The sequence below is a fragment of the Polyodon spathula genome, chromosome 51 (assembly GCF_017654505.1).
Source record: "Polyodon spathula isolate WHYD16114869_AA chromosome 51, ASM1765450v1, whole genome shotgun sequence".
NCBI lineage: Eukaryota > Metazoa > Chordata > Actinopteri > Acipenseriformes > Polyodontidae > Polyodon > Polyodon spathula.
Genome location: NC_054584.1, coordinates 1618242 through 1632424, shown reverse-complemented (window position 1 = coordinate 1632424; position 14183 = coordinate 1618242). Strand labels below are relative to the sequence as shown.

Here is a 14183-nt window from a genome sequence, read left to right as displayed (position 1 = left end):
CACAAAGTCTGTGCAGAATTTCTATCTATCTATCTATTATTATTATTATTATTATTATTATTATTATTATTATTATTATTATTATTATTATTATTATTATTATTATTATTAAGGGGGCACCTCGTTTCAGAAATGCAGCTTCTGGAGACTGCGTTGCAGGAATCCACAATGAGAAACGAAGTACCTTGTTCTTATTCTTCAGTTCGTGTGAAAGCCGCTGTTTATAAGCCCGGTATCGAGAGGAAGTTCTTAACCACGCCTCGTCTCAGAGACACCGACTCGCTGGAAACACAAGCCTCGTGCCCTCACTGCTCTGCAGCACAGCCAGCATGCTGCTCCTCGCCTTTGGGTTCCTCTCTTCTCTCATTCCAACAGGTAATATATATTGCATGCAAAGCTAGGGCCAAAGGATTTGCATCACCTAGAGTTTTAGGACTGATATATATATATACATATACACACACACACACACACACACACACACACACACACACACACACACACACATATATATATATATATATATATATATATATATATATATATATATATACACACACACACACACACACACACACATATACATCATGTAATACAAACACAACAACATGATACTCAGTTTATTAGAAGTAATGATAGTACTGCCGTATTTCAAGTTAGAGTTCGAAATGTCAAATTAGATTGGAAAACTACAAATCGCCATCTAATTCAATAATAACGTAACAAGCAGATTTCAGTCGACTTTCTGAAGCAGTCTATAGGGCGATGCTGAACGTTTGGTACTTGCATCGGCTTGTACGCGCACTGCACTGCTCCACTCCTCGCCGCATCCTACTCCTCTCAATTAGAACTATTTCTGTATCTTGATTCTACTCTTAAAGGTAATCATATTCAGTTTTTTTTTTATAATAATTGCTCTGATTTGAAATCTTTATTATCTATTATCGTACTTACTAGGTGCTCTTAATAGAATTAACTCGTGTAAGCTAACATTTGTAAAGTTTAACTGCTCTTAGTCGAAGTCGCTATTGAATGTAATGGTTTACTGCACTGTTATTTGAATTTGATCTTATTTTCTAGTGATTTTACTTATTTAACTGTTCTTATCGGTAATGTGATATTTTATAACGTGATACTTTATACTGATATTTTTAACAACTGTGTCACCCTGTATAAGAGTGTTTTATAATCAATGAATAATAATAATAATAATAATAATAATAATAATAATAATAATAATAATAATAATAATAATAATAATTAACGCAGCCGTGTTCTGTAAGAAAAGGAGATCAAACACAAAATAAAATGAAACATGACAATATTATATTATTATTATCACTGCTGTTGGCCGTGATTGTGCTGGTCAAGACTGAACTGCCTGCTGTTGTTGAAATGCAACAAGACTTATTTTCCATTACACGCCATCCTGTCCACCTGCGGTTTGTGTGGGCAATAAGAACAGAGACATTGTGCCGAGTAACTGAGAGGCGCTGCACAAACACATCGCCCTACACTTTAAAAAGTGAAATGCTAACGTTTTAATATATTTTTTTAATTGAATGAACATAAAAGAGGTAAATTGTTTGTATAAGATACACGTCATTGATTCGTTATTTTCTGTGTTTATTACTTATAAAGGAATCTATCCCATTGAACGTGGCCTCATTGCAAGGGAGCGTGGTCAGCAACTTATGAGGATAGTGACCTCAAACATTAAACTTCAAAGGAGTTTGAAATAATGTGCGTAATGCTCTCGGCTTGTTATTTAGAAAATACAGTTTTAGAGGGAAAAAAATACACAATAAAAAAATAAACAAAAAAGATGCTTATTAAACGTTTAATATTCTCATAAATCGAACTAGCAGTTTTTGGAAAACAGGTATGCAGACCCGATCTGCACCAGACACTGGCGCGCCTGAGCAAAACGATGGAGATTGCCTTTTTAACAATAACGGAAGAAAAAAAAAACACCTCAAATGTTTTTAATTTGTTTTAAGATACAAATCACAGGATTTGTTTTTGCAAGGCTTGCTTCTGTGGCACTGAACGCCCTTATGCTGCAGAAGCGCTTCTTTGCTTGACAAAAATGAAGCCTTGCATAGCCCCAGAAGCAGCTACCGCTGCTGTACGAAGAGAAAGGCATTTTTTTCTATGGGTGCTGTTTCTTCGTTTGCGTTTCGCTCTTTGCTTGTCTGACATTTTCCATTTCGCAATTTGATCAGAATAAATTGCTCAAAGCCCCAAATAACCTTTCATTTCGTTATTTGATCATTTGTCAAAGCTCAAGTCGCGAAATAGTGATTTTTGTCGTCAGATCACATTAGTTTACTGTAAAGCTACGTTTTAGTTGAAGCTTGTCTTGACGAGAGCCGAGTTCAAATCAGTATGAAGTTTTAACATCTACACTCATGTAATGGAAATTATTATTATTATTATTATTATTATTATTATTATTATTATTATTAAATGTCCTGCGATCTCGGGGACTTGGGACGCGGTTCTGCTACACGGTGATGTGGCTCAGATTCCAGTCGGAGACATCTGTACTGACTGCATACACGAACCAGAGTCTGACAAGCCACGGCAGCGCTGGAGAAGAGACGATATGCAATTTCACCATGAGCAACCTGCAAGCCAACGATTCGGGGACCTACTATTGTGCTATTGTGAACGGGCCAGTCGTGTATTTTGGCACCGGATCCAACCTGGTTGTAAAAAGTGAGTAGATCAATTGATTTATATGCCTTGCAAATCGGAGGCTTTTTCATTGGGACAGTTTCATAGTCCAGGTTTCCGGAACCGTGTTACCTGAGTGCTCTGGTGAAAAGGACTAGCGTTAGTTACAGCCTCGCCCTCTAGATTCTGTTCATTCGGCTATCCCAATGGTTCCTGCACTCTTGGGAGGATAACACTGTTGCTTATCAACTTGTTCTTTCCATCATAGTTTGAAGATGGAATTTGATCATTTGTCTTTCTCTGAGTGGGAATTGCTTAGAAGAACGTTCTAGCTTTACCTTCAGTCCACATTAGAAAACAGACCTGCCCTACTAACTCGGTTCTAGACAGATGTATGCTGCTGACTAAGTTTTAAACCACACATGTTTGTATTGTGTTGCTTCTATTGTATTTGCTTTCTATTTGTTCTTTATTGTTTCCACGACCCCTTGTAAACGAGGCATCGATCTCACGCCGTGTTAGAAATGCTTGCGGTCATTTCTTTTTGTTCGCTGAAACACATTTCCCACCTACCCCGAAGCTCTGTGGTGTTTGCGGGGTTGTGGCTGGCTGTTATACTGGCCACTCCCAAGCCTGCAGGAAGTATAGGCCGGTACGTTGTGATCTGAGAACAAGTGTTCTGTTTGAAGTGTCTGCGGTCTGAGTTTTGTTGTGCAAGTTTTCATCAGTGACCCCTCTGCTGTGACCGCATGGAACATCACCACACTGAAGGACAGAAAATAACACACACCGTGTTGCGAGTATCAAAAATAGCAAATGAAGCACCCGAAGACACTTCAAACCTGTCATATAATGTTTATAGACATCACCTGGCTCATTGCTGACATTAAAATAAGCAGAAAAATAAACAAAGAATTATATTACAACAGTTCAGAGAACCAAATGTCCAGCACAGCTGTGAGAATCATATTTAGAGTCGTCCACTAACGATGTAGTCCAGTCTACAAATAAAGGTGTTTTGAAAAGTTTAGCTAATCGCTGGCATTACAATTAAAACAAATGAAACAGTTTAGTAAAAGTCCAGCAATGTAAATTAAGTTTAGAGTAATACAGGCGTTACAATAACCAGGATAAAATATGAAACACTGATTTAAAAAAAAAAAGAAAAAGACGTACTGTTGATTGACTGAATGTGATACTGTACCATATCTAACTTATTAAAATATGCGATGCGACTAGAGAAGGATGACCGGACAGTACATGAAAAAGCGTCCGGATAGCGCCCTGCAAATCTAGAGAATTACTGAACAGTTAACGTCATCTCTGCAACCAATCACAGAGAATTGCGAGTGCTTCAAAACGAACTGGCAGCTATCCTCGTGTGGATCATCACTCTTGCTGTGTGAAGAAGTTAGACTAATGTAGCCTGACAATAACGCCTCACACAGGTCCCACTGTATTGTGCTGGAATTGTTCTCTTTATCCAAGATATCTGGATATCTGTGTGCAAACGGCTTTGCTTTGTGTGTAGCTAGCTATAGGAGACAATAGCAGAAATCAACGCAAGTCGTGGTCTGAACACTGTGCCAATCACAGCAATAACAGCGGCTGTAAAACACAAGTATTTTGAAACATGTTTTCTATAGAAATAAGTCTATATTCACTTTCAGTTCACCGCAGGTGCCCTCTGCGAAACGTACGGTGAATAATACAAATTAATTTCTGAACTAGCTATTTTCAAATTTGAACTTTCTTTTATTTCTTTAAATCTAAATTTTATGTGTGTTTGAGCTTTTATGAAATACAATAGTTTCAGGTCTCCTGGTGCCAATTTAATTTATATATATATATATATATATATATATATATATATATATATATATATATATATATATATATATATATATATATAATATATATATATATATACACACACCACGTCCTCGTATCATTAGATCCAGGTTATATCTCTTTTTAATTTGGTGATGCCTTATTTTTATTTCTGTGTTAAATGTATTATAGAAGAAGTATATTTTATCCTGCAAAGTTTAAGAAAACACAGTGGAGTATTCACATGTATGATTAATGCCACACACGTGTGATAGCTATATAAGGTATTTTATAATCAGTATACTTTATCACAGCTAAACACATTGATAAAAACACATGTTTGTCCTTCAGCGAAAGAGGCAAATGTCGGGGTTGGAATTACTGGACATCCCTTTAAGTTTTTGCAAATGTTCTTTTTAACACGTTTCAAGGCGACAGGTATCACTTATGATGACATTTCCTGCCTTGATGGCGCTGCGCAGTTTTCCAGTACCAATCAACGATAATGAGAAAGCGTGTCTGCGCATTTTACAACGGATAATGCTTATACTTACATTAAGGACGATTAAATCGTATTCCTTTCGCAAGTAAATAAGTCCCGTATCGGAGTTTTGTCAGCATAGAAGAATGCATTGCTTTTTAGCTTTATGTTCTAACTCGGAGAGCTGATGCTGTCATCGCCTCTGCCTGTATAATTACTCTGTTTATTTTGATTTTTAAACACACGAATACAGCAATTAAAAAAAAAAGGAAAACAAAGATGCCCACCCCTGGTACAATTCTAAAAAGTTTTCCATTGCTGTGTAACCTTGGAAAATGCTGCGTTTTATGATTTAAAATCAATCCCTCGAAACTAATAACGGATGATACAGCTATAATTGAGACAGGCGAGAGAATTGTAATTGTGCGTCTTAATGCTGCAGGGCGTTGTTAATGCGACAATTTGGAAGCAATAATCGATTGGTTTATAAGAGAATCAATCGACAATGCATTACATTGCATGTGACATCCACAATTTATAGTAATGTTTATTTCACTTTATGGGATCAATGCATTGACTTATTTGAAAATAACTTGGGCTCTGTGGTAATGTGTGTGATGCTGTGTATTATACGGTGTGACGTAGGTTACAAGTACATAAGAAATGCCAGGGCCAACCCGTATTGATTTTTAACAACATCCCACAATTTTCACATCATTCCGACCAACTCATGACTCATCAGTGTGTCACAATGTAAATTGGTTACCATGGCCACCACCGTTTTTTTTTTTTTTTTCTGCCCATAACATCAAGCAAAAAAAGTACTCTTGCAAATCTTTCTTTTCGGAGAGGAATTTTTGAAGAACCTGAAAAGCCATGTTTGACCCCAAAATGTTGGAAATCCCAGCCGTTATCTTTGACAACGGTTCAGGGCTTTGTAAATGTGGGGTAGGGGGTGACAGTGTTCCTAGAGCGGTCATCACATCTATAGTCGGTCACTCCAAAGCCAAAGTGACCAAACTTGGGGCCGGCCACAAGGAGGACTGCTACATCGGGGACAAAGCCCAGGCCAAACGAGGTCTTCTGACCCTGAAGTGTCCAGTGGAGCAGGGCTTTGTCACTTGCTGGGACGATATGGAGAAAATCTGGAGGCATGCTTATGAATGCGAGCTAAAGATGAAACCAAGTGAGAGACCCGTGCTTCTAAGCGAAGCACCCTTGAACCCTCAGAGCAACAGAGAGATGATGACCGAGATTATGTTCGAGAGCTTCAAGGTCCCTGCTATGTATGTGTCAGTGCAGGCTGTGCTGGCCCTGTATGCTTCGGGGCGCACCACAGGGCTGGTAATAGACAGTGGGGACGGTGTAACCCATACCGTTCCCATATATGAGGGATACTACTTACCACATGCTGTGTCCAGGCTGGGCCTCGCGGGGAGGGACATAACAGAGTATTTAATGAGGCTCCTCCTGGAGAGTGGCCATTCTGTTGGGAGCAGCGAGAAGCAAGAAATCGTGAAGGACATCAAGGAGAAACTGTGCTACGTCGCCGCCGATCTCACGACAGAGCTTAAAAAAAACCCCAAGGAGAACCAAAGAGAGTACAGGCTGCCCGACGGGAACGCGATCACGATCACCGACCAGCTTTTCAAAGCCCCTGAAGCGCTTTTCCTTCCTGCCTTGGTCCGAGTGGAAGCTCCCGGGCTGCACAAGATGACTTTCAACAGCGTTCTGAAATGTGACAGCGACGTGCGCAACAACCTCTTCTCCAACGTGCTGCTGTGTGGCGGATCCACGCTGTTTCCAGGGCTGGAGGAGCGGATGCTGAAGGAGATTAGGGAGCAGATCCCGTCTGAGCTATCCACGAAGGTAATTGCACCTCTGGAGAGAAAATATATAGCGTGGACTGGGGCCTCGTTTATTTCCTGCCTCACCGCCTTCAAACAGATGTGGATAACGGCCATGGATTACAAGGAGTTTGGACCCACCGTGGTCCATCGAAAATGCTATTGAAAAGGGACTGATAGAATTTGGGTTAGGAAACAGGTGTTTCAGAGCTACAACTACTAAAAAGAGTCTCTCAAACTGACATCAACTGTGTGTGATTCTGTGCCTATAAATGGGAAACTACAAAGTGGTGTGTAATTCAATATGTGAACGTAATAACATTATTCAGCAGGTTTTATGCGACTTTATGAAGCAAAACTAGTTCATTCTATAGGGTGATGCAATACTTTTGGCCACAGCTGTATTTGTTTTATCCGTTACATCATAAAAACAAAATTAGAATGTACTAACAAATACAACACAACCAAATACAACACAAATGTTATGCTTAGGATTATGCAGGACTTCACAAGCATATACAAACTCACAATACAAATACAATACAAACCAGGACACAGAGAAAGCTGTTCACAGAAAACCAGCATATTTGTCATGTTTGTTTGATCTATTTATGCTTTAAGGAAACAACGAGAGTGAACACATATGTATACTAATGTAAAATATTGAGCTTCATTAAACTAAAGAATAACAGAATTGATATTTTAAACGTCATGCATTTTCCTGTTTGGTTGTTAAATAATTATCTTTCCTATCTTTTTCGTAGGTTACAACAATAATGCTCGATTCCTGTATTTTGTATGCATTGTGCGAGCTTTAAATTCATAATAGATGGGTACATTCTTACAGCGAATGTTTTATTACGAATCACCACTGACTTCATTTAATATGATTTGATCTTGCTTGTTTCACTGACCTTTGTTTTGATCATATCAGATCCAACTCATGATGTACAACAAAAAAGACCAAAACACTTAGACGGGAGAAAAAAACAACAATCCTGCCTTAATCTGAAGCAGATCAGTGTCATTGAGACAAACGCATCGTTGAATGGGTTGTCTAAGCTTGCTCTAGCTCCCACAGGATGCTGTTACTTTCACACTGTTGGAATGATTGAGCTTAGCTTTGATAAAAGTCTTCTGAAAATTCAGCAAAACTTTGACCACAAATCAGTCTTAATATAACCTATAATCAGTCTATAATACAACCTGGGACCAGCATGCTCACACACTATAATATAACCTGGGACCAGCCTGCTCACACACTATAATATAACCTGGGACCAGCCTGCTCACACACTATAATATAACCTGGACCAGCCTGCTCACACACTATAATATAACCTGGACCAGCCTGCTCACACACTATAATATAACCTGGGACCAGCCTGCTCACACACTATAATATAACCTGGACCAGCCTGCTCACACACTATAATATAACCTGGGACCAGCCTGCTCACACACTATAATATAACCTGGGACCAGCCTGCTCACACACTATAATATAACCTGGGACCAGCCTGCTCACACACTATAATATAACATGGACCAGCCTGCTCACACACTATAATATAACCTGGACCAGCCTGCTCAAGTATAATATAACCTGGGACCAGCCTGCTCACACACTATAATATAAACACACTATAATATAACCTGGGACCAGCCTGCTCACACACTATAATATAACCTGGACCAGCCTGCTCACACACTATAACCTATAATATAACATCAGACCAAAACAGCACAGCACTGGAGAGTCTGCAATAAGAATGAAGAAAAAAAGACTCTGTTATAAACAAAACACAGTGCATTTTATTGTAGGTTAAGTTTCCACAGGTTTTCAACAACTTTATAAATCCTGTTTCTTATTATGTTTGTTTTATCAAAATTTAAAAAAAAAAAAAAAAAAAAAAAAAAAAAAAAACCTGCCCGGTCCTTAATTAGCTTCAATCAAGCTTTTCCCTGCACCCTTAGACATGGTGGACAGTATATGGAGCTTCACAGGATTTTGATAAAAACATACAAGAAGTGAAAAGTTCAACTCCACAATGATAAGGGGGCAGTGATAACATAGAAGCTAATATAAAGTTAAGGAAAGTGATTTTAAAACTTGCCTTTGTTTCCAGTCGACACTGGAGGATGCATTCTAAACATTCTGCTTGCACTTGTAATGGGGAGCTCGTTTTCAACAACAAAGTCCCGTATTTGTTAAGGCAGACATTCTCTGGTCTGCAATCATTGTTCTAAAACCAGAAAGATTGGATTATTTGTTATAATTTAGTCAAAAGAATAGCATACTGTATTGCAGTACCTGTATTAATATGCAAAGCAAACTTTTAAAAAGTTATTATAAAAGTTAGCTAAAGCATGAAAGCCATTCGTGGGTGGTGCTTGAGGATACACCCCAAACTGCATTAGAGAGCCCTGGTTCAGTTTTACTGATTTTCCCCTTAAATTCCCTTTCCTCCTTTTAAATATAAACCTTGTACTGTTGCTGGCGGGTGAAGAACAGGGTGCAGGTGTGTGGATAGGGGGCAGGGTGCAGGAGTGTGGATAGGGGGCAGGGTGCAGGAGTGTGGATAGGGGGCAGGTTGCAGGTGTGTGGATAGGGGGCAGGTTGCAGGTGTGTGGATAGGGGGCAGGTTGCAGGTGTGTGGAAAGGGGGCAGGGTGCAGGTGTGTGGATAGGGGGCAGGGTGCAGGTGCTGAAGGCTCAGACCAGCCTGCATCTGCACTCCACCAGTTTCTTCTGCTTGTAGCTCTGCTCGTGCTCCGCAGTGGCCAGCTGTTTGATCAGCCCCCAGAACTCTTGGAACGTGATCCCTTCGCTGTCCTTGATGTTCAGCTGCTTCATCAGGGCAGCCATGCCTGCCGGGTCTCCCGAGTTCTGTCCAGAGCAGGGAAAGGTAAGTGGTTGCAGCTGATTTTATAAGCCTTGCACTTTCGTTCACTGTGTGCAGTTTTGAAAGAAGCACATTATTGTGTGTTCAGTTTAACCCATCTGGTCCTACACCAGGGAAAACAAGTTCTCAGTGTGCTTGCCTTTGAGGGAAATGCACTTCTGCTTCACTTCCTAGGTCACTTTAACAGCTGTGTCTTTGGGGTCAAGCAGCGGTTCTTTCAAAACCACACCTAGGAGACCGGTATAAATGGATGTGCTTACTGCTGATTTTCAGATATAGTTTTTTTTTCCTGTTTCTATTCTGGTAAGTATGGTAAAGAGGCTCTGAGTTCAGGAGGTGCCCTTTAGTTCTAGTTTCCTGCCACATACATTTAATATAGAAAAGTGTAAGGTACTGTACGCAGCCAATACAAATGTCCACTATAAATACCATATGGGAGAAAAAGATATAGGGGTTTATGTTGACTCAGAAATGTCTTCAACTAGACAATGTTGGGAAGCTATAAAAAAGGCCAACAAGATGCTCGGCTACATTGTGAAAAGTGCTGAATTTAAATCAAGGGGAGTAATGTTAAAACTGTACAATGCATTAGTAAGACCTCATCTAGAATACTGTGTTAAATTCTGGTCACCTCGATACAAAAAAGGATATTGCTGCTCTAGAAAGAGTGCAAAGAAGAGCGACCAGACTATTCCGGGTTTAAAAGGCATGTCATATGCAGACAGGCGAAAACAACTGAATCTATTCAGTCCTTAACAGAGAAGATGACGCGGCGATCTGATTCACGCATTCAGAATTCTGAAAGGTATTGACAATGTCGACCCAGGAGACTGAAAAAAGAAACAAGGACCAGGGGTCACAAATTGAGATTAGATAAAGAGGCATTCAGAACAGAAAATAGGAGGCACTTTTTTTACACAGAGAATTGTGAGGGTCTGGAACCAACTCCCCAGTAATGTTGTTGAAGCCGACACCCTGGGATCCTTCAAGAAGCTGCTTGATGAGATTCTGGGATCAATAAGCTACTAAGTGACTTTGAGAACAGCCAGCTCCACATGGCAGTGTGTGTGTTACCTCACAATACCATGTCGAGCTTTTAGTTTTTATTGTAATGCTTTTTAGAAGTCATCCTGGAGCTTTTCATATAGCAGTCTAGCTGTCACCAGTCATGGCATCGCCTCACTGTGTAGCCTCAGTTCAGCCCTTACCTTCCTCAGCTTCAGAACACAGCATGTTAAAGTGTGAATCCTAGACGCCCGTCTTGTACGATGTACCTGTGTCCGCTCACCTTGACTCGGTTGGAAAGCTGGCTGGAGACCAGGTTAGCGAGTCCAGCGCTGCTCATGGTGGCTCCGTCGTTGGCTGCTTTATGAAACTCAGTGACCAGCGTGTCGATGGCACTCTCCACCTCTGTGCATTTCTGGAAAAGAAAACATGATGAAAGCAAAGAAACCATTGCAGAAATCACACCTGCGTGCTCTTCAAAGAAACCATTGCAGAAATCATACCTGCGTGCTCTTCAAAGAAACCACTGCAGAAATCACACCTGCGTGCTCTTCAAAGAAACCATTGCAGAAATCACACCTGCGTGCTCTTCAAAGAAACCACTGCAGAAATCACACCTGCGTGCTCTTCAAAGAAACCATTGCAGAAATCACACCTGCGTGCTCTTCAAAGAAACCACTGCAGAAATCACACCTGCGTGCTCTTCAAAGAAACCATTGCAGAAATCATACCTGCGTGCTCTTCAAAGAAACCATTGCAGAAATCACACCTGCGTGCTCTTCAAAGAAACCACTGCAGAAATCACACCTGCGTGCTCTTCAAAGAAACCACTGCAGAAATCACACCTGCGTGCTCTTCAAAGAAACCATTGCAGAAATCACACCTGCGTGCTCTTCAAAGAAACCATTGCAGAAATCACACCTGCGTGCTCTTCAAAGAAACCATTGCGGAAATCACACCTGCGTGCACTTCAAAGAAACCCTAGGGGGCGGCGCACAATTTGCCGAGAACCACTCGGGTAGGGAGGGCTTAGGTCGTTAGGGGAATCCACGGTTGACCACACACCAGTGCCCCCTGTGGCCGATAGGGCACCTGTGGTTCTGCAGTGAAGCCATTCAGATCTGTGTTGTCCTCCGGCACTATAGGTCTGGTGGCCTCGCTGTGGATCCGCAGTGCAGACAGTAATGGATTGGCACACATTATAAAGACATTTTATGACACATTATATGACATCAGACTGTACAACATATCAGAAGTGTCTGACATGTAATGGAGCATATTCATCACTTCACATAAAAAGCCTTTGTTTGACTTGTCTCTCTCAACTGAAAGCAGTCCAGTCTTCTGTTACCACCATGTAATAAAGAACTGATTGATTCCCCGTGCTTGTAATCTAAATTAGCAGCGGGGACATGAGAGAGAGAGAGGTCTGGAATCTGCTCACAAGCTGACTCATTCAAGCTCTTCCATTCACAATAGGGGAGATATTCACTGTCTGCTACAGTAGATTCACTCCTGATGCAGCAGGCATTAGGACTAGGGCCGTCACGTCTGAGGTATGAAACAACGGGACCTCCGAACAGAAGGGAGGTTAAAAGCTGAAACTCTCTTTCGAAATCCTTCAATAGGAAACGTTGATAACAGTAACACACACTGGCAACCAACTCATACTGTGCCTCTCTTGCAGTAATATTGTATCCCTATGAAGTGCCAAAGAGACATTAACGCAATTATATTTATCATAATAAAAATAAACCTGCTTCTTTACCATTTCCTATATTCAGTACAGTTTTAAATATATTGACATAATTATGAGAACAGGATCATTCTCCCCTTTAAAAACAAATGCATTGTACACTGAGCATGTCTGTATGATCCAAGATGAATTATATTGGGAATATGCTATAGGCATCTCTGCATTTCACTTTACATTTCTTCTACTGTAAATCTTACACAATTCTGTTTTTAGGCGGATTCGCATATTCTATTAGCATTGCTGTTTTTGCTATGCTGTAACATTAACCAGGCTTCTTCTGTACCAGTCAATTAAATACTGAATGCTGTTTTTTTTGTTTTTTTTTAAAACAAAAACGTAGTCAAGTACATACTGACGCCCAGCATGCTACCGCAGCAAAGTACCATCCTCGCCGGGAATGTAGTCGGAACTAGTTTGGTTGAACTTCACCAATTTGAACAAAAAAACAATCACATTGGTAAATACGAGCTCTCCTCAAAACTTCAAAAGAGATCTTTCGCTTGGGCAGTATTTGCATTGCTGTAGCGCTGTAATACTTCAATCAAAATCGCCGAAGTGAAAACAATATACAGATAGTTCCAGCCTTACCTTTTCCGCCATTCGGGAATGTTTGCAGTGCAATCGTACTTTTGTGTCGTGGTAAACTGTAAACTTCTTTTCGCTGTCTGAATGCTTCGCCCTATCCAGTTCCTGGCACCTTTCCTTCTTTCCAATCCACTGCCCGCCCACTCACTCCCGATTGTGCAAAAATACTTTTTTTTTTTTTTTTTTTGGCTGTTTGAAGAGGCAGAACCAGCTAAGCTGAAAGCGCAGGAACTGAAAACATCGTCTTTTCTCTGATCTTTTTATTATAAATACAGGCCTGCAAAACACTACTTCTTAAGTTTTGGAACAAACAAAACAAAACCCAACAACTGTTTTTGACTAACCCAAGGACATCTGAACTGTTTAAAATGGGTTAAAAGCATTTTCGTTTTGGAGTGGGCTCTTAAAGGTACAGGGGCACGTATAAACCTGCCGACTGTGTCAACAATCCCTCATTTGCGTGGGCAGCCAACTCGGGTTTATCGGGGAACTCGAGTTGGTGAAAAGGGTGGCGTTTCCATGCTTTTCCGAGTTATACGATTTGGGCAGGAAATGCTACCGATTTTCCCCAGAAATACTTGCGAGTTAAAGGTCAAGACGTGAATTCGCTGCAGACGGTATTATAGTCAAATTGATAACCATTTTAAAAGATAAATCCGTCTAGGGATTTTGCGCATTTGCTATATAGCCCTACATAATCATATGTGTGTGTGTATACATACACATACACATACACATACACACATTCAAGTCGACTCCACTTATTTTCATACTGGATAATTGCATACATCACTTATTTGCATAGCATGCAGCTGGTCCCGTTTTTTAGTGCATCATTTTCTATGATTGTATGATATGGTTAAATGCATATCACCTAATTGCATAATTCGCTTAATTGCATGAAGCTGCGCCGTCCAGAAGTGCATTTTAATTTGCATAATGCAACGTTCGAGTGTTTCACCAATAGCAGTGACGTGGAGCGCATAGCAACAGCATGACAGGGGAAAAGAAAATGGCAAAGCATCTGTAAAACCCGAGCCTCGGCACACTACGAGCCTTCATGGAGGCAAATGTCTGTTTCACAGCTGTTTATCA

The 14183-nt window shown here is 40.4% G+C and overlaps 2 protein-coding genes across 2 annotated transcripts; one reads left to right on the top strand and one right to left on the bottom strand.

The window, feature by feature from the left end:
* The first annotated feature begins 4674 nt into the window (after window positions 1–4674).
* LOC121307016 (actin-85C-like) lies at window positions 4675–7123 on the top strand. The gene has a single exon (XM_041239088.1). The coding sequence runs from the start codon at window positions 5867–5869 to the stop codon at window positions 7001–7003; it is 1137 nt and encodes a 378-aa protein (XP_041095022.1). The 5' UTR covers window positions 4675–5866; the 3' UTR covers window positions 7004–7123.
* Window positions 7124–9462: 2339 nt separating this feature from the next.
* On the bottom strand, window positions 9463–13581 carry s100v2 (S100 calcium binding protein V2). The gene is made up of 3 exons (XM_041239105.1): window positions 13092–13581; window positions 11031–11162; window positions 9463–9726 (listed from the first exon to the last, which is right to left on the bottom strand). Exons 1-3 carry the CDS (start codon window positions 13101–13103, stop codon window positions 9553–9555), a joined length of 318 nt encoding a protein of 105 aa, XP_041095039.1. The 5' UTR covers window positions 13104–13581; the 3' UTR covers window positions 9463–9552.
* Between the last annotated feature and the right edge of the window lie 602 nt (window positions 13582–14183).

Bases quoted from the DNA above. Each gene is read 5' to 3' on its own strand.
- LOC121307016 (XM_041239088.1), top strand. From the start codon at position 5,867: ATGTTTGACCCCAAAATGTTGGAAATCCCAGCCGTTATCTTTGACAAC.
- s100v2 (XM_041239105.1), bottom strand. The intron at 9,727-11,030 runs GTGAGCGGACAC...TGCTCTGGACAG, and splicing joins AGCTTTCCAACCGAGTCAAG to AACTCGGGAGACCCGGCAGG.